Source organism: Lampris incognitus, chromosome 1, assembly GCF_029633865.1.
Source record: "Lampris incognitus isolate fLamInc1 chromosome 1, fLamInc1.hap2, whole genome shotgun sequence".
NCBI lineage: Eukaryota > Metazoa > Chordata > Actinopteri > Lampriformes > Lampridae > Lampris > Lampris incognitus.
The window spans coordinates 136,061,572-136,088,040 of record NC_079211.1 but is presented as its reverse complement, the minus strand read 5'-3'; the positions used below and the strand labels follow the sequence as shown (position 1 = coordinate 136,088,040).

The 26,469-nt window shown below is 43.2% G+C and overlaps 2 protein-coding genes across 2 annotated transcripts in view; one reads left to right on the top strand and one right to left on the bottom strand.

Annotated features, from left to right (window-relative positions):
• Window positions 1-1,243: 1,243 nt before the first annotated feature.
• LOC130124496 (hyaluronan and proteoglycan link protein 1-like) lies at window positions 1,244-14,729 on the top strand. Its single transcript, XM_056297358.1, has 4 exons — window positions 1,244-1,454; window positions 9,167-9,523; window positions 13,283-13,585; window positions 14,440-14,729. The coding sequence occupies exons 1-4, from the start codon at window positions 1,370-1,372 to the stop codon at window positions 14,727-14,729; spliced, it is 1,035 nt and encodes a 344-aa protein (XP_056153333.1). The 5' UTR covers window positions 1,244-1,369.
• A 5,542-nt stretch (window positions 14,730-20,271) lies between these two features.
• Window positions 20,272-26,469, bottom strand: part of LOC130115547 (versican core protein-like) — a 63,203-nt gene continuing 57,005 nt past the window's right edge. Inside the window, exons 9-11 of the mRNA XM_056286938.1 lie at window positions 24,757-24,901; window positions 22,762-22,944; window positions 20,272-22,616 (exon numbers count right to left, since the gene is read on the bottom strand). Coding sequence (XP_056142913.1) covers window positions 22,468-22,616; window positions 22,762-22,944; window positions 24,757-24,901 — 477 coding nt within the window. The 3' untranslated portion in view covers window positions 20,272-22,467. The remainder of the gene's footprint in view (window positions 22,617-22,761; window positions 22,945-24,756; window positions 24,902-26,469) is intronic.

Sequence of the window (26,469 nt, the reverse complement as noted above, 5' to 3'; positions counted from 1 at the left end):
TGTGTTTAGTGTGTGAGAAAATACCCAGAAGAGGCTACACAATCTAATCCCACCTCCTACCCATCCCAAAACCACTTGTTACCTCCACCCAACCATCGTATCGCTGCAGGCAGAGGGGAGATTGGAGAAAAGGTATAAGTGTGGAAACCTCAACAGATCTGCCTCGGTCCTCTTATCTTGTCAGCTGTAGATCTCCTCAGCTGTAGGGGGGGGGGTCATGTGATATGAAACAGAGATAAATGAAAGAGGTAAAGCAACAACAACAACAACAAAAAGCCTTGACTTAAAAGTTAAACAAGGAAAGGAAGGAGGGGTTAAGTAGGAGAGAGAACGAATAACTACAAGGAGGAGGAGGAGGAGGAGGAGGAGGAGGAGGAGGAGGAGGAGGAGGAGGTTGAGGTAAAGAACAACTTGCAGGCAGAGCAACCGTGTGCATTTCCATGACCCACTTGCATTTAATGGCCTGGCGTTAGGCACACATAAATACATCAATCTTAAAGGTACAAAAGTAAGTAGGCACTATTTCCATCACAGTGTGTGTAGGTGCGGGGGTAGGCGGGGGTCTGTACACCCAATCAGCAGGTGTAGTTTTTTTTATTTAACATATATTATCCCCTCCTCCTTTTAGTAATGAAGTGATTTGGCCCTTTAGAGAGTTCAGAGGATACAAACAACAAAACGACTTTGCAAAAGATGTGGTTTATCAACCGTAATTGAGAAATCACTGGCAAAAACTGGTAAAAAAGTCAAATCAGTTTACGAATGTAACAAGTTTGTGAATTTTATGAATATGCAGTATGCAATTTTTGCAGGCGTTTAATTCAGGTGGGGAAACATCAGTGCATATATTCATTTTTTTAATTCAATATGAAGGGCCTCTTCTCAGCAGGGAAATTCTCCTGAGCTTTACTGTTGCCCTCATTTCTTCATAAATGATGTGCCAAAGGAAGCCTGTATAGAGCCATGCGGGGTGATGGGCTGAGGGTAGTGGGAGTGGTCTGCACCATGCTACGCCACAATAAAAGGCACTTGTCTGGACCTCTGAGGAGCCCAAACTTTCCAGTAGCACTACAGGCGGCTGCACCAGACAGAGAGAGAGAGAGAGAGAGAGAGAGAGAGAGAGAGAGAGAGAGAGAGAGAGAGAGAGAGAGAGAGAGAGAGAGAGAGAGAGAGAGAGAGAGAGAGAGAGAGAGAGGGAGAGAGAGAGAGGGGTATAAGAATAAAAACTGAAGGGGAGGAACGAATAATTCAAGAAAACAAACTTTCAGCTCTCCCTAAACAATTAAAACTTAGATTACTCTGTGCATTTTTTTCTTTTTCTTTTGTATCTCCAGTCAAGAGGCCCCTTTGTGTGTGAAAAAAAGAGAAAATGCTGAGTCTGTTGTGCACCACTATACTTTCCTTGACTCTGGCCAGCAGTGTTTACAGTGAGGTGACGAGCACTCCCTCCCCAGGTAAGACCAAAACTTTGTAAGTAGGTGTTCGATATGTGTCTACATATTTTTTTACATTCGTGTGTGTGTGTGTGCACGCGTGCGTGTGTGTGCTTCCATGCATGTGTGTGTGTGTGTGTGTTTGTGTGTGGCTATATGCACACATGTATCTAGTATGCTAGTTTATGCACATGGCTGTGCTGCTCTGCTCCTCAGTTCATGCACACGTGTGTGGATTATTGCATGTATCATAGTTAGTATGTGTGTGTGTGTGTGTGTGTGTGTGTGTGTGTGTGTGTGTGTGTGTGTGTGTGTGTGGGCCAGGCAGATGAGCTTTGTGAGGGAACGGAATAAATGGGCACCACAGCTCCGGCTTATGTAACAGCAGGGTCATTGTGGTGGTAGGTCGGGAAGCCCACACTGGGGGTAACATACACACAGTGTGACTCACTCCTGACTCATTGACTTACTGCACACAGAGCACCACACCACCGACTGGCTGGTGAATAAATCCCCCTGTCACTCACAGGGCCTCACTGCAGCCACTATGCCGAACGTGGGCCGAACCACCGGCATCCGTTGTTGTACTCTTAAAAATAGACTACTGCTATGGCTGAATCTGATCTTCTGGTGACACCCCCCCCCTTTTTTTCGAGTGCAGAAGTGTGGTATAAAGTGGCTCTCAAGTGCTAAAATAAGTCACAAAATATTACTAATTGATCAGCTCTTAACATTTTGGTCAGTTTCTTTTTTCTTTTTTTTCTGGCTTGTATGCAAAAAAAAAAAAAAAAAAAAAAGGCTGCAGAGAGTGGTTGCCCGAAATCACGAAGCTATTCCAAATTAAATCCACCCCCTCGAATGGCACAGTGAAGCGGTCCTCCACTAGTTATGCAACTGCTGTGCTGGAAGAAAAATTGGCTAGCTCAAAGATAGTATCTCATGTTATATGTATTAGTGATTCTTAATGCACGCTCAACAGTTCTTTATGCTGACTCAGTGGGTTTCAGATTAGGGGTGTCTTTTCTAAGACAAGGGGAAATGCCTCAGCTACTGGGAGACTGCTAAAGTGTTTCACGGTGGGAGGAGATAATAGTCCTTTGTCTGGGCATTAATATTATTTTTTCAGCCAGTGATGCTGCATGTGTGTGTATGCATGCGCTTGGGAGTGTAAACTGCATCTGCCACACACGTGTGTGTGTGTGTGTGTGTGTGTGTGTGTGTGTGTGTGTGTGTGTGTGTGTGTGTGTGTGTGTGTGTGTGTGTGTGTGTGTGTGTGTGTGTGTGTGTGTGTGTGTGTGTGTGTGTGCAGGTACATCTGTATGGCTATACAGCTCCATGATGTCAGACAGCACGCGGATATTCCATACGGAGCATATTTACATTAAACATAAGGTTAAGTTTCACCGCCAGTCTGTACTCTCCGGCTGTTGCTAGGGTGTCACCCATCCTCGCGTACTGACTCTCTCGTGCACCGGGAGCCTTTGGAAACCTGAACAGGCAGCCTGACAAGGGCAGCGTTAAGATTAACAGCCCAGAGCTAAACATATAGAACCGGGTGCTGAGCAGCAGCCAGAGTGACTCTGTCTTTTCCTGTGAGGTAATGGTCTGTAAACGCTAATGCTTACTGTGGTTGTTGGTTACTGGTGCTTGGGCTCGTTGCTATGGCTGGGTGGGAAAAAGGAGGGGGTAGCTGTAAAAGGGCTGGGTCTGGATCTGGGGACTAGGATGGAGTTGAAAATGTGAATGGGCCAGAGTGAAGACAAAAGCTGACTGAGAAAGGGGGGTGGGACCTAGAGAGTGACGGGGGGGAGGGGAGTGATGGAGATGTTTCCAAAAACGTGATAGGCGTCTTGTGATATTTGGAGTGATGCTGTACAGTTTAACGGGCCTTGATGTCTGCATGGGTGTTGTGCTTTTACTGCAGCTGTGTAGCCTCTGTGTGTGTTGTCCAAGGGATGTGTTTTATACACACACACACACACACACACACACACCTCTCTATGTTTGTGCTTGTCATGGTTGAGAGAGAGCAGGGAGACTTTATTGGCATTGCTGTGCAGGAGGCTTCCTGCTGTGTGTGGCACAGCTGTGCTTGTTAAAGCCGTCTCCATATTGACACAAGCAGGCTAGAGGAGAGCTGGAAGTTTTCTTTAAAGCTTACCGTGTCCCAGCTGCTCCGTCAGAGTGTGCATGCAGCTTTCCCAACACAGTCATGATTCCCATGCCCGTGGCCCAGGTTTACATGCTAACAAAAGCCCCTTCAATGGAGAAAATAAATAAATAAACGTCATTTAAGTTGCATGCCGTAAACTGCCTGTCGGCTATAGGTTTGGACCAATGTTGTGCTTTGTTACTTTTCATTCATTGCACGGTGTTAAAAGAAACAAACAAAATCAGATGGTTTCAATCATTCAGTAAAACAACACTTTACAGAGTGAGACATGATTGTGCATGATCATAAAATGGCAGTGGACCTTTGCTGCAGCTGCGGTGGGTTGTTTTATTGCCGTGCACATGCGCTCACTTGCTTATTTACCTCTTTTCCATTCCTCGTTATCCCCTTAAAAGTGTTTAGATGGAATTTGTTGGCGATGAAATTATTTACCAAGTTTTACGTTAAATCCGACAGTCAGGGAGCGCTCAAAATCTACGGGGTTATATACGCACAGGCGAAGGACAGAAAGAGGCTATATGCACACACACCCCGGCCTGTGACTATATATATGTAGGGCAGTGCATCAGTTAGCTTGGGGCTGCGTTGTTTGGTGAGTCATGTATCTGCTGGTAACTGTAGTAGCAGATAAAAAAGTAGCATGGAATGACATGCAGCACTCTTTTCTGAGGTTTTCTCTCTTTCTCTTTGATATCGCTCTCTACCAGCTTTGTTCAGTGATGTGTTGTGTTATGTGCCTGTTGGGTGTCATTGTTGTTAAGTAGAGAAATTGCTTTGTGTGTCCTCCAATTTTCTGCATTGTGATTTTTTTTCTTCCTCTTTCCGTTTTCCCTTGTTTGAGGTTTATGAACCACATCCAGTGGTTGTTTTGGTTTCCAGTCAAAATAACGTTTCCCAAGTCAGAACAAGGATCCTCATTATCCCCCCCCCCCCCAATAATAGCTCCCCGAGTAAAAATTGTGTGTAAATGTTTAGGCATACATTTCAAGTTGGTGACACATCTGGTAAGCCGGTGTTGAAGTCATTACCATCGTCAGTGACACATCTGGTAAGCTGGTGTTGGAGTCATTACCATGGGTGGTTTCACATCTGGATAGCTGATGTTGAAGTCATTACCATCACCGAGGCTTTTGATGAACATTTGAGTCATTCTGCGTCCTTCAGTTTCCAATTAAACTTCATAAATCTTTGTGCAAGGAAGCCCAGCCAGCAGCAGTCGGGAAATTCAAATGTATTTCTTGGGCATCCGGATGGTGTGGTGGTCTATTCAATTGCCTAGCATGGGGATCGCCGGTTCGAATCCCCGTGTTACCTCCGGCTTGGTCGGGCGTCCCTACAGACACAATTGGCCATGTCTGCAGGTGGGAAGCCGGATATGGGTATGTGTCCTGGTCGCTGCACTAGCGCCTCCTCTGGTCGGTCGGGGCACCTGTTCAGGGTAATTCAATTAAATTCAATTCAATTTATTGTCATTAAAAACAATGTGCAGGCACATGTTAAAAATGAAATGAGGGCTGTGGCTTCACCAAGCAGTGCAAGACAGACACACACAAACACAGCAAACACAATATAAGATATACACACATGAAGACCAAAAGCTAAATTTGTATAAGGCGTGGTGGTCTATTTGATTGCCTAGCATGGGGATCGCCGGTTTGAATCCCCATGTTACCTCCGGCTTGGTCAGGCGTCCCTACAGACACAATTGGCCATGTCTGCGGGTGGGAAGCCGGATATGAGTATGTGTCCTGGTCAGTGCACTAGCGCCTCCTCTGGTCGGTCGGGGCACCTGATCAGGGTAACTGGGGGGGATAGCATGATCCTCCCATGCGCTACATCCCTCTGGCGAAACTCACCATTGTCAGGTGAAAAGAAGCAGCTGGCGACTTCACGTGTATCGGAGGAGGCATGTGGTGGTCTGCAGCCCTCCCTGGATCGGCAGAGTGGGTGGGGCGATGACCGGGACAGCTCGGAAGAGTGGGGTAATTGGCCAAGTACAATTGGGGAGAAAAACGGGGGAGGAATTCCCCACCCCAAAAAAAGGATCCTCGTTATTTCCCCCAATAATATCTCCCTTATTAAAATTTGTACATAAATGTTTTAGCATACATTTCAAGTTGGTGACACATCTGATAAGCTGGTGTTGAAGTCATTACCATCGCCGAGGCTTTCAGTGAACAGTTGAGTCATTCTGCATCCTTCGGTTTCCAACTAAACTTCATACAACTGCTACGCATGCAGAGAGTATTTGAGGCAGATAGGGTGAAACATGAGTCATTCATAAGTGACAGATTAGAGAAGTAGGAACCCTATCCTGAGCTCTGTTCAAACGCCGTAGTGCTTTCTCCGAGGTTTGTAATTGGCAGAGGTAAAGGTGGGATTTGCTACGTTCTAACTCACATTACACCTAATAAATCTTGCTGGCTGACCAACATGTAGACTGCTAGGCGCGGTCCAAGTGGACTGAGGAGAGCCGGTTGAGGGCAGGATATGGGAGGACTCGCAGACTTCCGAGAGAAGTTCAGAAGAAAAGTGGTGTGAAGTGGTAATGGAGAGGAAGATTAGCTTTGTCAGCAATGTTTCTGGTCATTAAATCCTTCAGCAGGAGAGCTCACATCTAATAATGCAGAGGCCCTTGTGCAAAGTCTAGACACGTGTCTGCTCAGTGTGGGTGGAAGGGGGGCAGATGAAGCACGATCCAGACTTGTTTCAATTTAAATCTGATATGCGGCGTTATACTGGGTGGGATGAAAAGAGGGAAGAGTGCGTGTGTCTATATGTATGTGTGTGTGCGTGCACGTGCACGTGTGTGTTCATGTGTTCATGGTTTGATTGGAACCGAGGGCAGCAAACCTGTAGCTGGTAGTGATTTATGGATCTGTAATAGGATACATTTGTCTGGTGAGGAACCGGTGGATAACTTTACTTGTCGAGACTCTGGTGTGGCTGGGGGACAGCCTGTCTCTAAAATGCTTCCTGAGTGAGGCCCCTCCAGACGGTACAATACAATGATCCCGAGAGAGAGAGAGAAATATAGGCAGGGGGAGAACGAGGATTTGAAAGTGCATAGTGAATAGCTTTAGCGATTGGTTGCATAAGATTACTGGTATTTTCTGCAGGCCTATTCTACACGGTTAGGGAGCTGGTAGATATAGATGATATACACTACCGTTCAAAAGTTTGGGATCACCCAAACAATTTTGTGTTTTCCATGAAAAGTCACACTTATTCACCACCATATGTTGTGAAATGAATAGAAAATAGAGTCAAGACATTGACAAGGTTAGAAATAATGATTTGTATTTGAAATAAGATTTTTTTTACATCAAACTTTGCTTTCGTCAAAGAATCCTCCATTTGCAGCAATTACAGCATTGCAGACCTTTGGCATTCTAGCTGTTAATTTGTTGAGGTAATCTGGAGAAATTGCACCCCACGCTTCCAGAAGCAGCTCCCACAAGTTGGATTGGTTGGATGGGCACTTCTTTGAGCAGATTGAGTTTCTGGAGCATCACATTTGTGGGGTCAATTAAACGCTCAAAATGGCCAGAAAAAGAGAACTTTCATCTGAAACTCGACAGTCTATTCTTGTTCTTAGAAATGAAGGCTATTCCATGCGAGAAATTGCTAAGAAATTGAAGATTTCCTACACCGGTGTGTACTACTCCCTTCAGAGGACAGCACAAACAGGCTCTAACCAGAGTAGAAAAAGAAGTGGGAGGCCGCGTTGCACAACTGAGCAAGAAGATAAGTACATTAGAGTCTCTAGTTTGAGAAACAGACGCCTCACAGGTCCCCAACTGGCATCTTCATTAAATAGTACCTGTTAGAGCCTGTTTGTGCTGTCCTCTGAAGGGAGTAGTACACACCGGTGTAGGAAATCTTCAATTTCTTAGCAATTTCTCGCATGGAATAGCCTTCATTTCTAAGAACAAGAATAGACTGTCGAGTTTCAGATGAAAGTTCTCTTTTTCTGGCCATTTTGAGCGTTTAATTGACCCCACAAATGTGATGCTCCAGAAACTCAATCTGCTCAAAGAAGTGCCCATCCAACCAATCCAACTTGTGGGAGCTGCTTCTGGAAGCGTGGGGTGCAATTTCTCCAGATTACCTCAACAAATTAACAGCTAGAATGCCAAAGGTCTGCAATGCTGTAATTGCTGCAAATGGAGGATTCTTTGACGAAAGCAAAGTTTGATGTAAAAAAAATCTTATTTTAAATACAAATCATTATTTCTAACCTTGTCAATGTCTTGACTCTATTTTCTATTCATTTCACAACATATGGTGGTGAATAAGTGTGACTTTTCATGGAAAACACGAAATTGTTTGGGTGATCCCAAACTTTTGAACGGTAGTGTATATGTATTAATGCCTTCCCAAGGCTCATGCACTCATATTCTCCCTCTTGCCAAGGGCATAGTAAATCTTGCGGCCTTTGCTGCAAGGTTAATGGTTTAAGGGTCATAAGTGTGTTGACAGGGTTAGAGGTCATGCATATCTATCCATCAGGCACCGAAATTGCAGCGGGCAGACAAAACCTCGCTGCGTGTGGTCTGCAAAATGGAACAAATTCATGGAATATAAACAGACCTGGAGGTAAAGGAGCTTGTGGGAACCCATGTCGAGAGATTAATAGGGCTCACATGGTTGAGTTGAACTCAGATGGTCTGGTCAGGAGAGAGGAATGGCTAAAACAATGAAAACAAGACAAGTAACCTTTAATGCTGAGGGGTTAATCCAGAGCACCCAAAAGTTGGGACGTGCCAAGACTGGTGGTCGCAGGGAGAATTAAGTCAAACAATAATGTAGATGATTGGCATCAGGGGCTGGACTCTTGCCAGGCGATACTGTTGAATTTAATCAACCTTAAACAAGATACTCTAGGTGTGTGTTTGCATGTGAGCATGTCTGCATGCATGTCTGCATGTGTGTGTCCATGCATGAGCACTTATTTTGGTATATGCATGCCAGAATAAGTGCCATTATGCTGCAGACACTGAAAATACTTGTGCAACAACGGAAACCCATTGCATTTAACTGATCTTTTCCAACCATTGCACATATGCGATGACAATGGGTGTTTTGTTGTTTTAACTCTTGCAAAAGTCTATACCTAACTACATTTTTTAGAAAAAAATCTTTGAGCAATGGTTAATGCTCCCTATTGTTGTGTTTAGCAATAGAAATGACGCCATTACCCATGAAATTGAAAAATAGAAATTGAAACGTTGAGACTAAATGGCGACATCGTCAATGTTAATAAGTGGATATCTTTCAATTCCAATCATTATAAGTTTACAAAGCTGGAGATAAAGGAACATAAAGGATGTGTGAGAGACTATAAAGGGTCATATGGGCAGTCAGCCCGCTAGCCACACATGCAAAGCTGCAATTTCTTAATTTCACCTTTGGAACTGGTTCAAAAGAATATATCTCCAAATTACATAAACATCACACAATACGTCATTAGTTTTCTCCAAACTGCCTGAATCCAATTACTGTTAAGACCATTCTTGATCTCCAACAAATGTTTATTTTCCCTTTACTTTTTTTACAGTTAAGATTTACGCCAGCCTTGGCTCCAATGTCACTCTACCATGCCGGCTCTACCATACCTCAGGCATCATGTCATTTGGCAACGTCGGTATCAGAGTCAAATGGAGCAAAGTGTCGGAGGATGACTCCCTGGAGGAGGACGTGATGGTTTCAATGGGATTCCATAAGAAGAGCTACGGAAGCTTCCGGGGTCGTGTCTTTCTGCAGGAGGCCGACAGCGAAGACGCCTCTTTGATGATCACTGACATCTCTGCGGATGACATGGGGAAGTACCGCTGTGAGATCATCAACGGGATGGATGACAACATCGTAGAGATTACCCTTGAGATGCAAGGCAGTGAAGGACTCAATGGTAAAGGTGCTTTTTATTGATCTCCCTGGCTCTTCGTCAGTCATTATCATCTCATGTCACACTTTTTAGCCTTGACTAACAGTGTCCTCTAATCCTGATGCACAACAAAAGTAATAATAAAAGTATGTGAAGACGCTAAAACAATATGTAAATTTCACCGGTCAGATTTACGAATAGCCTTTTCTCCTGCACGTATGCAACTGCACCTTTTTTCGCAAAGGGCTGGTGAAAATGGCTTGGGCGGAACCAATCAGAAAAATCTCTTCCCAATCAGATTTCGTGGTTTTTTTTCTTCTAATCTTAAAATCAGGACTATCCGTCCACTCATTTCCTATGGAAATATGAGAGAGACAAAGGCACATACAGCTTGTGTACCCTTACCCGACTCAGTGATGTGATTACTTTGTGATCACACAGGTACAATTAAGCAGCGAGAAACTGCGAAACATTTTCCCATTTGTTCTGGTCCATCTTCTTTAACACCCGACTTTCTTGTAATGTTATAATCGTGAAATACTGTAAACCTACTGAATTTGTTGGAATGCAGTATTCCAACAAATTGTGACAGCGCAATGCTTTTATTTTAAATCTATTTCAGTCATTAGAAATGAACGGCCTGAATTTCCATAGCACTTTCCATGTCTGAGGACACAAAGCACTTTACATGAATTGACAGCATCCCATTCCAGTATGAGTGGCCACAGTGGGAATCGGACTCCCTACGCTAGACAGTGCCAATGCCATGCTCAAGGCATATGCTGCTGTAATACCAGACACTCTACTGGTTGAGCTAATCTATTTGCTTTGAATGTGAATAGATTTAATGTTGTGATTATAATTCTAAAACGTTGTGCAAAGAATCCCAGCCAGCAGGAGTCGGAAAATTCAAATGTGTTTCTTAACAATTTCACGGTACATTCTGCGTGTTTTGAACATATGAAACCCTTGGTATCAATAAAGAACCAAGGCAAAGTTCAAATGGACAAAGTAAAAGTGACAAAATGCTTCCAGTTCAAAAATTAAAAAATTTTAAAGTTCTGCACCTGGTGTTACAAAAGATCCCCATCCACTTGGATGTGAGTCCGCCAAGTGTAAATATGCAGAACAAACTGCATTCTACATACTGAAAAGTATGCCCCAATAGTATGTAGTATACAGTACATACTTCAAGTATGTAGCATGTGGGGCGTCCGGGTAGCGTAGCTGTCTATTCCATTGCCTACCAACACGAGGATCCCGGTTCAAATCCCTGTGTTACCTCTGGCTTGGTCGGGCATCCCTACAAACACAATTGGCCGTGTCTGTGGGTGAATGTGGGTATGTGTCCTGGTCGCTGCACTAGCACCTCCTCTGGTCAGTCGGAGTGCCTGTTTGGGGGGGAGAGAGAACCGGGGGTAATAATGTGATCCTCCCACATGCTACGTCCCCCTGGTGAAACTCCTCACTGTGAGGTGAAAAGAAGGAGCTAGCGACTCCACATGCATTGAAGGAGGCATGTGGTAGTCTGCAGCCCTCCCCGGATTATTGGCAGAGAGGGTGGAGCAGCGACCAGGACGGCTTGGAGAGTGGGGTAAATGGCTGGTACAATTGGGGAGAAAATGGGGTGGTGGTATGTAGAATCTTCTAACAACTCAGACACTGCAATAGTCTGGAAAGTATCCACTGAGCTCTAACTGAGCCCGGTGGTTGGAAGCCTGATCAGTCAGTGACACGTGGGGAGCAGTTTAGACAATGACAACAATGAGCAGCGCCGAATTTTAAAAACAACAATAACTGCCGCAGTAGGCGAGCTTAGCGCTGATGCAGCGACAGAATTGATTTACTCAAAGACATTTACCAAGACGCCAAGAATCGCGTACTGACATAATACCTCAAATGACCTGCTGAGACTTGCCAGACCACAATGATTGACATGAAATGTGTGGGCTGACTTTGCAAAGCTGCTCGGACACACCATCAAACACATTTGGTTGAAGGAAGGCGTCATGGATTCAGAAATGTTAGCGCCCCTCCAATAAATCTTTTCAGTGTCATGTAATTCCTGTCTTGCAAGTTGGCCTGCATATTCCTCTTGTCTCATACTTTTGTGTATTTGAGAGATAAAGATTCACTATAGCAAACTGTGACTGCTTTTATTGGTTGTGGGCGTTTGTTGGTTCTTTGGTGGTTATGACTTAACTACTCCTACAACTGCCCAATCACTACTGGGTCTTCTAGCAGACTGCATTTGATCATTAATCAAATAGCTGTTCATGAGGTTTTCAATTTCTTTTTCAACCTCACTTAATAGTTAATGACAAGTCAGTAAAACAGCCTTGAGAGTAGCTAGCCTGTTTGGAGTTTGGAGACCATAGCAGAAGTTGGCACTACTGTAGCTTGTGCGAGATGGTTCCTCCTCCCCATCATCATCATCATCATCATCAGCGGTCACTCGGGGTTGAATATGATCGTCCTCCCACTGGGTCCCTCTGGGTCTTCAGGTGGAAGTAGAGGCCTATCCTGGAGTCGCATAATGGGAGGACGCCTGTGCATTACAGCTTTTTACGTGGAGTGGCTGATGTGCCTGCAGCCACCACACTGTCCTTGGTAGGGGGTGGCCAGAGTCCAAAGGCAGGGAGAACCAAGATGACTGGGGACCACCCTTTGTTGCAGCCTTCATCCACTTCACTGTCGTTGTGACCTGGAGACATCATCCACCAGTTCCGCCGTTGAGGTCTTTGTTGGATCACACTTCATCTGGAACCTCCCCCTTGACCGATACACCTTGGGTGACCCTACCAGCAAAGCTCCAGACGGCATAGCTCTTGGGATTATTGGTACACACAAGCTTCTCCACCATGGCAAGGATCGCGACCTACAGGGAAGAAGACAGGCACAAAGTTAGGCAGTAAGCAAAATCTGGCCTTTTTTGACAGTCATCATTAAACAAGATCCATGACCTGAAAGACTTATAAACATAAACTGAAGAAAAACATTAACTAAAGCTAGTGAGCGCCAAAGAAACTGGACTCTCTCAAGAGAGATATAGAGAAACTTTGTTCGCTGTTGACCAACCAGTGCCTTGGTCAACAAAAATGGTAGGTAGGGGGAGTATGTCCCTAACAGGCATGTCTTTTGGTGTTGGAGGTAACCCACATCCACACGGAGAACATGCACTCCACCTTAATGGATTTGAATCCAGGACCTACTTGCTGTGAGGCAACAGTGCTAACCACTGAGACACCATTAGTTAGATTAGACAAGAAGACTTCAAACTTCATTTATTTGAAGCCTAAATTGCTTCACTTCAGCATCACTATTGTATGGAAGTGCGTAATAGTCAATGTTAGTGCCAATGCTTTAAAAGGAAGACAAAGTTTAGTAAAGTTATTGTTTGTAACACGTGTCTAATGTGTTTTTATAGGATTATCCATATAACTCTCATTTATGGGTTTTCTGTTTTCTGTACCTGCTTAATCCCATTCTGGGTGGCAGGAGTCTGGAAGCTATCCCAGTGGGCTTAGGCAGAAATACTGAGGCCCCTTGGACAGGTGCCAGCCCATTACCAGGCATAAGATAAATTGCATTTTTCAAATTCTAGGGCAAGAACATTTGAATATCATGGTTCAGTTAAATGTGAAATGGTTCAATTACCTATGAAAGTAAAGATTTCTCCAGGTAGTCTCACAGCTCGATCTTTACACATTTCTTCTTAATTAGGTCTCCATCCAGACTCATGGCAACTGTACATTTTTATATCAGTTTCTTCTTCTCTGCCTTTACCAGGTGTTGTGTTCCCATACCACCCCCGTTTGGGCCGTTACAATCTGAATTTCCATGATGCTGAGCAGGCCTGTCTGGACCAGGATGCTGTGGTTGCCTCCTTTGATCAGCTTTATGAGGCCTGGAAGGATGGCCTGGACTGGTGCAACGCCGGCTGGTTGGATGACGGCACAGTGCAGTACCCCATCAGAAGCCCCAGAGAGCCTTGTGGTGGCTCCGACGCTGGTGCAGGCCTCAGGAACTATGGCGTGCGTGATAAGTCCATGAGCCGCTATGACGTATTCTGCTTCACTTCTGCAAATGAAGGTGAGGTTTTTCTTCATTATTAATACTATTTTTACATTTTTATTTGTAACATATGCATATTAGGTCATTCATTTCTTCATTGAACTTTTATTTTTCTAGTGTTTTTGCACCAAAAAGATTTTGTGATACAAAATTATTATGAAAATAAAAATGTTTGAAAACAGTAAAGTGACTTTTGGCAAGTATAGTTTCATAGTTACTGTCAATTAACAATTTAAATCAGCAGCCATGATTTCATACTTTGGGTCAGTACATCTTAATGAGGACAACACAGTTACTTACCTGATTTTATCGAGTGACTGCACCAAATCACATCAAGGTTCAAACTCAAAACTTAATATTGCAGCATCTGAGTAGCGTAGCGGTCTATTCTGTTGCCTGCCAACATGGGGATCGCCGGTTTGAATCCCCGTGTTACCTCCAGCTTGGTCAGGCATCTGTACAGACACAACTGGCCGTGTCCATGGGTGGGAAGCCGGATGTGGGTATGTGTCCTGGTCGCTGCACTAGCACCTCCTCTGGTTGGTCAGGGTGCCTGTTCAGGGGGGAGGGGGAACTGGGGGGAATAGCGTGATCCTCCCATGCGCTACGTCCCCCTAGTGAAACGCCTCACTGTCAGGTGAAAAGAAGCAGCTGGCGAATCCACACGTATTAGCGGAGACATGTGGTAGTCTGCAGCCCTCTCCGGATTGGCAGAGGGGGTGGAGCAGCGACCGGGATGGCTCAGAAGAGTGGGGTAATTGGCCAGATACACTTGGGGAGAGGAAAAAAAAGACCCAATATTGCAGTTCTGAAACATTGAGGCTCAATGAATAATTTGGCTGCCTTTCTTATTGTGTCTGTTGCACCCTCAGGTCAGTTCTACTGGCTGGTACAGCCCGACAGGCTGACCTATGACGAGGCTGTGCAGGCCTGTTTGGATGACGACGCTGAGATCGCCAAGGTGAGCCACATGTATGCTGCCTGGAAGCTGCAGGGTTACGACCGCTGCGATGCTGGCTGGTTGGCTGATGGTAGTGTCCGCTACCCCATTTCCAGACCCCGCAAAAACTGCAGCCCCACAGAGGCCGCGGTGCGCTTTGTTGGCTTCCCAGACAAAAAGCAAAAGCTCTATGGTGTTTACTGCTACAAGACCCAACAGTGATCGGGCAGTTGTAGGAGTCGTTAAGTCATAACCACCAAAGACCAACAAATACCCACAACCAATAAAAGCAGCAACAAAGCAGATAAACATTGAATTTTACCTAGCATGAACTAGCATGAGCTCAGTACCTTTTCGAAACTGTGATAACTTTTTTTTTATATGATGAATGAAAAAGTGATGTAAAAGCTAATTTTCCTACTACATTTATTAACATATGTTATAGTTATTCATTTTGTTTTGTTTTTGTTTGTGTTATGCATTCATGTTACACAGACTTTTTGTCGAAAGTCAATCCATTATTTAGGGACAGTATATCATTGTAATAATGTGACAGAGACAAGGACTTGATGATTGAGAAATGTCATCCAAGTTTGATTTGTCCTCCTCAGATTGGATGTTTGAAGTCAGAGTTTTACTGCAGCTAGGCTTATATGTGGATGCTATGTATTGCTTTTAAATCTGAAATAAATCTAAAATTATATGCTAGATGACACATTGATCAAGAAGCTAAATTGACATTATTGCTTTGTGATGAATGTACCCTCGCGTCTCTGGTGAGCAACATGTTACTTCATCTGGGGTTTCCTCTCTGAACCACTGGAGCTCTCTGTTTCCACCTCCCAAACCTTGAGGGGGACTTTTCAATCTCATGAGCTGTGACTGAATCTTTTGTAACTCTGCTCCATCAGGAAATTGAATGTAAATGTCTTGAAATGTCACACACTCCACATTGATAGCTCTGATTAGGTCAATTAGTGTGAAAAAGCTACACATTTAAACTTTTGAAATCTTTATATTGTTTTTTTTTTGTTTAATAAAAGAAGGTTGAATCAGTTCATCTGGATACAATGTTTATTGACAGATACATTTCATCACAGTGAAACGTATCTGTCAATAAACATTGTATCCAGATGAACTGATTCAACCTTCTTTGATCTTCTTACCTATTGAGCATGCATCAAGACATGTTTTTTTGTTTTGTTTTTTTTTTAAACAAATTTTTTATTTTCTATGTTGGATGACAGTTACTGCTTCAACTGCAAAAAAAATAGTTTATTTTAGTTTTGGATATATTTTTAGATTTTTTTTTTTAACCGTAATCAAAACTTTCCAGCACAATGCAATTTTCAGTTAAACTCGTCTGCTCCTTCTGCACCCGTGTTCCTCTTTTTACCAGACTGTACTCCCCGTTGCATGATTGTTTTACAGTAGCAATGCTTTGCAGCTTGCAGAGAGAATCTGATACTGGTTACAACTGACAGCAACAGCTACCGGTGGAAGGGGGGGGGCATGTAGGCCGTAAACAGCTGTCTTGCTTATGTTTGAAACACTCAATTGATGGTTCACATTAGCTGCTAGCAAAGAGTTTCCCTAAAGAGCATGGCATTATCTTTAAAGCTGCAAACTATTGGCTTGCTTTGGCATTTTAATACTCTCTTAAAATCCCAGCTGATAATTTATTTTACCAGCCATGTGAAATAATGCCTTGAAACAGATGATACTTTTGGGTGGCCTTTTCAATGATACTCCTAAAACCAGAATCCATTTGAAAACACTTAAACATTGCTCGCTAAACACTGGGCCTGTGCTGTATGCATCGACTACGAAAGGTGGATAAATCAAAGCAATGGATCATTGCTTGGATCCTTTGGCTCTGAAGTGTGCAGGACTGGCCATCTAAAGCTGCGCAGAGTTCACCAATAACCTCTGACCCCCTCAGTGACCAATTTTGTCCTGGAAAATTGATTAAAAGCATTGTCTTAATATTGCTTTTTCTTTTATATTACATTAGCCGTCCCTTCTCTTTCTAAAACCTCATACTTATGTACTTACTGCTGGTTGCAAATGGTAATTTGGTGATTCATTTGTGTTGCTTTAGTTATTTGGTGATTACTGAAGCAAAAGTTACAAGTATAACACATTTTTTTCTTGTCCATAAAAATATGGTCATGGTATTTTTGTGTCCTGATTCCATGTGTCCTTTTTGAGCAAAGGACAGAAACATGAATAAAAACTTATTCAAATAAACAGTTGAGACTGTGACTTGACTCATACTCATACAATAAGCATTTCCACAGGAAACTAAGTTACAAATTAAATCTTTTGACAGAAGCTTAATCAAAGATTAACTTTGTTCCCCCCCCCCCCAGTTTCTGAAATTGCCAAATGAGGGAACATATTTGTGGTTTAAATTAATGTTTCAATAGGTGTCCTAGTAGCGTAGCGGTCTATTCCGCTGCCTACCGAGGATCGCTGGTTCGAATCCCCGTGTTAACTCTGGCTTGGTTGGGCGTCCCTACAGACAGTTGGCCGTATCTGCGGGTGAGAAGCTGAATGTGGGTATGTGTCCTGGTCGCTGCAGTAGCGCCTCCTCTGGTGGGTCGGGACACCTGTTCAAGGGAGAGGGGGAACTGGGGGGAATAGCGTGATCCTCCTACGCGCTACGTCCCCCTGGTGAAACTCCTGACTGTCAGGGAAAAGAAATGGCTGGTGACTCCACATGTATTGGAGGAGGCATGTGGTAGTCTGCAGCCCCCCTTGGATCAGCAGAGGGGGTGGAGCAGCGACCGGGACGGCTCGGAAGTGTTGGGTGATTGGCCAAGTACACTTGGGGAGAAAAAGGGGGGGGGTTAATTAATGTTTCAAGTCAAGACAAATGATATGTCTTGGCCAACCCATCTAGTTATACAAAAGAAAAAAATATTTTAGTCTAGACAGTCTGCGTGTGCACAAAAAAAGGAAAGGGATCAAGTTTAGGCTGATAAAGGAGGGAAAAAATAGAATAAATGACAATGTAAAGGTGTTTTTGAGGAGTACAAAGAAGTATGGAACGACATAGAGGAAAAGATAGGGGAACAGTTCTTACATTTTGGGACATGGAAAATTAACTTTGCTCACATGTTTTTCTAAACAGTAAGGCTTAATAAGGTCTCGGGATTTGTATTTGCTTGGAGTCAACAAGTGATGTGGGCCACAGTAAACAGTGACCTGATAGCACACATTGAACAGCCCTTTTTTTTTTTGCTCCTATATTTACCGCCCATCAGTCTGTGGGGCAGATATTGGACATCTCTGATGCTGGTGTGTTAGGTATCTAGATTAGGTTACATAGGAAATACCAGGGTAATGAAGACGAGATTGCCATGCTGCATTAGACCGAGACAGAGGCCGAGGCACTCAAAACCCCAAAAACTAGGGACAACCGAGAGCACATTTCCTTTCTGAACACACCATGAAAAAAAAAAAAGGTCTTTAAAATCCCAGAGCAACTGGTGCTGAGACATTTACATTTTCCGCTGGTCACCCAAGAGACATCTGCATTTTGTGGGGGGAAATTGCAGGGTTTACTCTCACCGAGGCATTTAGCGACAAGCCTTTCATCACAAGTCAGGCTCTCACTAATGACAGAGTGGCCAGTCACCAGGAGAACCACAGTAACCCAAACTCACACAAAGATTACATAGAGTGACTGGATGTTCATACACAGCCGCTATTGTATTGTCACTGTGCTCTCTGAGGAACCGCTAAACGAGGAGACTCTCTGGGGACGGTGGCAAATAGTTTTGTTAAGCCACTGCGTTTCCATCTGGAGGATCTATTTGTGTTTCAGTGCTCTGCGTTACAAAATGCATGAGAAGCAAATGCCAGCTCAGGGAGACACACATGGCATCGACGGAAAAGGAGAAGAACATGCAGAAGTGGAGTATTTCTGCAGGTTGCTGAATCTGCAGCCTCAGCAATTTGAGCAAGGGCGTCATTTTCTTTCTTCTCCAGTTCTTGTTCAATTTATTCATTAAAATTCACACTGTCACTTTCGACCCACAACGTCTAAATGTATGTCTTACTAAGGGGGCTTGTAGGATGTGTATCCCCCCCCCAGAAGAAATGTTTCTGCTTGCATGTTAGGATGTATAGACAGTACATGCAAGAACACCGATCAGCCAAAACATTAAAACCACCTGCCTAATATTGTGTAGGATCCCCCTTGTGCCACCAAAACAGCTCTGACCCGTGGAGGCATGGACTTCACAAGACCTCTGAAGGTGTCCTCTGGTATCTGGCACCAAGACGCTAGCAGCAGATCCTTTAGGTCCTGTAAGTTGTGAGGTGGGACCTCACAACTTGACCTTGTTTTTCCAGCACATCCCACAGATGCCTAATCAGATTAAGAGCTGGGGAATTTAGAGGCCAAGGCAACAAGTTGAACTCTCTGTCACGTTCCTCAAACCATTCCTGAATATTTTTTGTGGTGTGGCAGGCCGCATTATCCTGCTGAAAGAGACCACTGCCATCAGGGAATACCATTGCCATGAAGGGGTGTACTTGGTCTACAGCAATGTTTAGGTAGGTGGTCCGTGTCAAAGTAACATCCACATGAATGCCAGGACCCAAGGTTTCCCAGCAGAACATTGCCCAGAGCATCACACTGCCCGCTAGCTTGCCTTCTTCCCATAGTGCATCCTGGTGCCATCTCTTCCCCAGGTAAACAACACACACACACCCGGCTGTGCACATTATGTAAAAGAAAACGTGATTCATCAGACCAGGCCACCTCCTTCTACTGCTCCATAGTCCAGTTCTGATGCTCACATGCCCATTGTAGGCGCTTTCGGCGGGGGACAGGGGTCATCATGGGCACTCTGACCGGTCTGTGGCTACGCAGCCCCATATGCAGCAAGCTGTGACGCAATGTGTGTTTTGACACCTGTCTATCATAGCCAGCATGAACTTTTTCAGCAATTTGAGCTACAGCAGTTCTTCTGTGGGATCGGACCAGACGGGCTAGCCTTCGCTCCCCACACACATCAAAGAGGCTTGGGCTTCCATGACCCTGTCACTGGTTCACCGGTTGTCCTTCCTCGGACCACTTTTGGTTGGTACTGACCACTGCACACCGGGAACACCTCACAAGACCTGTCATTTTGGAGATGCTCTGACCCGGTCGTCTAACCATCACAATTCGGCCCCTGTCAAAGGCCCTCAGATCTCTACGCTTGCCCATTTTTCCCACTTCCAGCATATCAACTTCAAAAACTGACTGTCCACTTGCTGCCTAATATATCCCTCCCCTTGACAGGTGCTGTTGTAACAAGATAATCAATGTTATTCACCTACCTGTCAGTGGTTTTAATGTTTTGACTGATTGGCATAAGTCTAAAGGGAAGGGGGTCAGTGATATAATTCACGATAAAGTTTTCAGTGTTATTCAACACATTCATGTCCATCAGTTGTGAAGGTTCTTTAGAAGATCCTTTAAATCGTTAAATTCAAAATTCCTCAGTTGTCATAGAATACAATATTTTCCCATGGGGGTGACTGGCATACACACCATGCCATTGGTGTGATAGCACTACCTGGTGGTGACACGGCTGTACTTACACATTGCATACGGTTGTAGCCTCAGAGGCTTTCTTTATGGAAAAAGCAGCCAAAACAGCATGTTTGTAAATCAGTGTAGGTGCCAGCGACTGTCATAAAGTAGTGACAGCATGTAAAATACCAATTCCCCGCGGAGACATTTCTGAAGAATATCCACTTAGATATACATTTTGATTTTATTTCATTGTGACGGAGAGCAGGAAAACAGTCCAATCTTTTTTTCTTTTTTTTAAACAATTCAATAACGTCCCAGACATTCACATTGTAAAAGAACAAAAAAATAATAATTTGTTAACCTATAAATATAAAATGATATTATGTGCACTTTTATGTTGAATCACACACATGCACACCACACTCACAGACAAACAAACGAAACAATAAACATTTTTTTCCCATCAAAAAAGAACAACTGCCAGAGACCACACATGTTACAAGTAACGTTGTAAAATTAGCAAAAGTAATTTCTTTGTAGTGTTAGATGAGAGACTATTGCAGGTGACTGGGCCGACCATTCTCTTTGGTCCATTCCTGGCCTGTACATTATGCTGTAAAGAGGCCAATCCACTCTGGAGTAAATGATCATCTTCATTGCATTCCACTCAGACAATGAGAGCAGCTTGAATATAAATTATAGGCATCTCTGGTTAACAGGCATCATGTTCATTTTCAAGTTTTGAATGTTTCACAAAATACATTCTCTCGACAGCCAACGTACCAAAGACAACAGAAAAATTAGAGGAGGAAAAAAGAAGTAAGCAGTGCTATCTATAAAACTAGGGAAAGTTATAGCGCGGGAAAGAAAAGCGGCTGTGGTATGAAACCGTGCATGGCGTCTCAGCTATTGTAAACACAGAAAGTTCCAAGTTGTGCACTTAATTGTAGAAACACATTTTCATCAGCAATTATATGCTATTCATACTTAAGCCACACATCCCTTCTTTAGTTTTTATATCGCTGACTTTTTTTTTGGACATTTTTATATGGATTTATATCAGTGGAAAAAGGCTCTGTTGTTAAACACATGGAGCGATCACGCCTTCATTCAAAATGCATGGTATTTCTACCATACGACAGATACCGTAAGAAAAAGTCTCACATATTCTCTCTCTAGAAACCTATTTATAAATGTTTGTTCTGGAAAAAAAAAAGTCTCACATATTCTCTCTATAAACCTGTTTATAAATGTTTGTTCTGGAAAAAAAAAGTCTCACACATTCTCTCTCTAGAAACCTGTTTATGTTTGTTTGTTCTGGAAGAAAGACAAAAAAAGTCTCACATATTCTCTCTCTATAAACCTGTTTATAAATGTTTGTTCTGGAAAAGAAAAAAAAGTCTCACATATTCTCTCTCTAGAAACCTGTTTATAAATGTTTGTTCTGGAAAAAAAAAGAAAAAAAGATGTAAATGGCATCCTCCAGTAGAGGACGCAGCTGGTGAGAGAAGAAACTGGTGGTTTGTTTGTTCCAAAGCTGCCATCACAATGAAGATCTCCAGCAGTTAGAAGTTGATAGGGGGAGATTTCCTTACGCATCTTTTATGGTTTAGTTATCTGAAATGTGAGGAAAGCCACGGAAGCATGTTTCACCATATGCTTGTTGCCTCTCATTAAAATAGACTGAAAAAAAAATTGAAGCTGTGTATGTTTTACTGACAGTTGCCCTATGCATACTTTTTATTTCATTGCAGTAACGTAAACTTCGAGGCATCCATATAATCGTTGATATCACTGATGCCTCTGTTGGTGATCTGACAAACCAAGCATACTTCACACTGAACCACTTGGTTACTGCTAGCGGAGGACTTCAGTGTAAGTATGTTTTGTATGCATACTCATTAAACTGATTGAAGTCCAGCTCAAACTGCAATATAATGAATTCCTTTATATAACATAAGCGCTATAATTTCATAAAAGATGCATCTTTTCACGTATAAAGGACACTTACGGTGACATTTCAGAACACTGTATGAAGGCGTTGTTAATGTTTGGTCATGAATGTATTGTTATTGTACATGGCATAACACATGGATGTATTATATTAATGAAAATCTTCTCTAGATTAAAAAATACATCAGAAGAGAGGAACTTTTCTCATTTCCAGAAGCCAGCTGAAGAATTCTATCGGTTTTGGCAAAGTTATAAAAGAGAGTCCCTTTATAAGAATATCATTTTTAAAAAGTTGTCTTTAAAAAAAGGTCCCTTGATAAGATTCCACCGTCATCCAGAACTCGGGGGGAAAATGCAAATCATCCTCAGGGCTTCTTCCTCTTGTCCGTTTACTTTGAGAATTCTTTAATTTCACACAAGGGACAGCCATGTGTTGTCGTCACAGGGAGTCTATGCCGTGTTACGTGACACTCAGCGACTCCTTCGCTTATGTGCAGTCCTGTCTCGCCTTCCCCTGTAGCGCCACTGGCGATATTGTGAAGCCTCCTCAGGCCATCGGTTCGTGCTGTAGAGGCTTTTGTGTTGGTGTCTTCTGGTATAGGACCTCTGGTAATTTGATGCTGTTAGGGGAAAATTATGGTGTTTGGGGGGGGGGGATATTGATATCACTTTTAAAACAGCTGTATTGTGTTATTAACACACATACAAAAGAAATGTAAGCTTTGAAAAAAAAACTGCTAAAAGCTAACTATCGAGTGTACTTACGGGTCATACAAGTGATCTTGGGGATGTCCCATCGTCCATCCCCACGGCACCGGATGACTGGGAGGTGTCTCTGAATGAAGCCAGAGCGGCACTGATACCTCACCAGCGAGTTGATCTCATACCTCTCGTGCTTCTTGCCGAAGGTGCGCGCATTCTCCACCAGAGGGGGCTGACTGCAGGACACTTGAGAACCACAAGAGGCAAGAGAGCAATGAATGGATGAACTGACACTGATGAATTAAAGTGGCAGTAGACAACGTTTTTGCTTTAACTTACCATTATGACGTAAATGTTATTCACACAGTGTAATGGCTTTAGAATAATGATACCACGATCTGCGTTTAGATTGTTCCCTATAAGCCTCGCTTTCAATTCTGTCTGCCACCGGGTACGATCTCGCGGGAAAATTAAGACTCAATTCATGGCACAAAGGAAGTGTGTCCACCATTGTGCAACCAAAATAGCAACAGGATATCACTTTTGTTTTCCCCGGTAGCTAGCGGTAGCTATCCCCAGTAGTGGAAATGGTGGACGGTGGAATAATTGAACTGACAGTGGAAACTCTACCCAGCAAGAGAAAACCCCGTTGACAGACGAGGCAAAGAAGGCAAAGAGGGAGAGTGATAGAAACAGAGGTAAAACAAGAGTGAACCTCAGATGGACATTCACTTGATGGAGCGAGCTCCGGCATTGTATTGAACTCAGCAACGATTTCCCCGTTGAGATCTGTTTCTCCCTAGCCAGATGAAGGCGTTCGCATGGGAACAGGTTAGCTATCGGTTACGATTAGGTTAAGGAAGGCATTAGGTTAAGGTAAGCGTTAAGTTAAGTTTAGGGTTAGGATGAAGTTAGGTTAAGGTCAGGTTGAGGTTAGGTTAACGTTAGTCAAGCATCCCGGTGTTGTATCGAACTCTGGCTAGGGGGAAAACTGATCTCGACAAGGAATTGTAGTTTGACACAACATCCAGGATTTGAGAGGGTTCCAAACCGACATTCAGCTGGCATTCTTTCTGCTGGATCAGTAAATAACGCAACCTGCCAAGTTATTAATATTACCAGATATTTTACTCTGCCTTTATCATAGCACTGAGATCGGGGTTTCTAGTTCCAATCGGGGTTCTTACGGTTGTTTCTTGCTTTGGACAGTAGCCAGGCTGCTAATGAACGGAAAGAGTTCTGTTTGCTTTGCGACAGTGGCGCAAACAGTAAAAACACTTGGAAACACTGGGGGGAGGGGGGAGGGGGGAGGGGGGGCGTTGAAAAGTCGTCTATTACTGCTTTAAGAATGTAACACTCGGAGTGGGCTGTCTAGATGAAAGGTATAAAACATGCTGTCCTGCACAACCCAAAAGGCCCACAACGTCACTATAGACTCGGATTTGGATTCTTCAGATGGATATTTTGGAGATGTACCTATCCATACTATCCATAGTAAAACAATATAAAATGCTCATATTTGCATGCTATATAATCAGATTTGATGAGCCAACTGGTATGACTAATGGCACCCGCTCGATTAAGTCATAGGCTCAAAGGACAAAGCCATAGAGAGTTCCTTTCACTCAAATAATGGTTTCTGTTTTAGTCCAAAATAAATTAGTGTTACACTGTATGTTGAGTTTCTGCAACTCTTTTTCAGTAATACTTGGGTTAAACATGACACTCCTGGACTACACTATAAAGTTTACTTTTCTGAAGAGGCCACAATTAAGCATTTATTCAACAGAGTTCAAGAGCCACAGCCATTTGAGTTTTGGTACATCATTTTTGGCCTTGGGCTCAGAGGTAAAGGTCATCTCAACAGTTTACAGAAAAGAAAAAAAAATTCAATCAACATGCTATTTTTTACTGATGCAGAAAGGTATGCATCAATTCTGCTAGCTATTTCCCCTCTTCTCCCTGAAAATAACCCTTAATTTTTTCAAACAAGCTATTTTCAGACATCTCTAAAACAGGTAACAATGTCATATGATGCACAACCAGCAGTATTTTTACCTGTGCCCTTCTTGCAGGTGAAGGTGAGGTGGTAGTTACAAGGGACATCGTTCCACTGGCCGTCCTCGTGCCAGATCATCACTACACAGTCCTCGCCAGATGAGAAGAAGCTGTCAGGCTGGTTGGGCCTCCAGTTCTCATATTGCTGCGATCATAAGAGAACATACAAAAAAAGAAAATTTATGAGAGCATGTTTATCATAGGCTTTCTGAATTCCCCAATATGTTGTCACCATTTTACTATAATCAGGAAGGAGTAAAGACATGTTCCTCAGTGTCATTAGATCATGTAAAAAACACGTGAAGAAATGTTTTTTTTCTTTAATAATGACAATACACTCTCTCTCTCTCTCCCTCTCTCTCTCTCCCTTTCTCTCCATGTTGTTGCATTACTACTTTCTCTCCATGTTGTTGCATTACTGCTATCATTCTTGTGTCTTAAAACCATTGGCTATCTTTTGTGTAAAAGTGGTAGACCCCAAAAAGTCCAAAAGGTCCATGACCCTGGCTACCTATGGGGCAAAGGCCACCAAATCAATGGATGTATTTCCTTCCTTGAAAGTAGCTCTCAAAATAGAAACCCAGTGCTGTCATGGAAATAGTTTCCCATCGCCCAATGATAGGCACCCGTGATTTAATTTCATAAGTCCACAAGAGGGAGCAAGTGTATGTTAGTAGAAACCCTCTTAGATTCCTCAATTTAACTGTAGTTAAGTTCATAGAGGGACTTTCTGATAACCCCCCCCCCAAAAAAAAAACAGAGAAGGGGCCAAGGGCCCAGTACACTGATAAACTGAACTTGCAAATCAGTGTCAGGTATATCTAGTATCTGTTATATTACGATGGGGCCAATTTTGCACTTAGATACTGTCAGCTTTAACATATTATAAAATAATTCTATTTATACTTAATTTTACTTTACTCATTACTTCCTAATTCTGCATTTTTTTTATATGCAGTGTACTGCCATAGTGCGAGGGAATAAGTAAAGGACACATTTTGACAAAAATCACGGCAGTGAAAATGCAGTAAAAAAAAAAACTTTCAAAACAATATCTAGTATCAAGAATTTTTACTGTTAAAATGTTGTTCCTTTACAAGTACAGAAAGCCAGGTCAACAATATCAGTTTGTTTGTTTTGTTTTGTTTTGTTTTGTTTCTTTTTGTTAGCGGACTATGTGATAACGGACATTCGTGAGGGTCATGTCATTACATCACACATACCGCATGCCTTGCACATGCACTGTAATTCTGAGAGCGCAAAATTCCCGAGTGCGCACAGAAACATGCAGATTTATTCATTGACTGTATGCAGCATACACACAGCTGTAGCGCTCCAAGGAATTTGCCCTAGGATTAATCATACTTGCCATCTTTCAGTGCATTCTAGGTTCAAACAGTCGCTTCAAAGCCATGACCCCCTTCCCCCCCCCCTTCCCCGAACTCCTCCATTTAGGCCCTGAGGCTCTGCTACCCTGTTATTATGGTTAGCAAATACACACTGCTTCCTGCTTGGCTCACTCCCAGTTAACAAATGGGTAACCTTCTACCGCACAGCAGGCCTGCATCCTCCTCCAAATAATCAAACAAACTTTTATCAGCCGCCCCACCATGTGTGTTTGTGTATTGTGCAAACAGACAGACAGACAGACACCCACAAACACACAATTCCTACCTAGAGTTTTTTATTTCAATTGCTCAGAATTATATGAGC

Excerpts from the sequence above, each read along its gene's own strand:
- LOC130124496 (XM_056297358.1), top strand. The coding sequence starts at position 1,370 with ATGCTGAGTCTGTTGTGCACCACTATACTTTCCTTGACTCTGGCCAGC. Across the intron at positions 9,524-13,282 it reads TGAAGGACTCAATGGTAAAG|GTGTTGTGTTCCCATACCAC; the intron begins GTGCTTTTTATT and ends TGCCTTTACCAG. Across the intron at positions 13,586-14,439 it reads CTTCACTTCTGCAAATGAAG|GTCAGTTCTACTGGCTGGTA; the intron begins GTGAGGTTTTTC and ends TTGCACCCTCAG.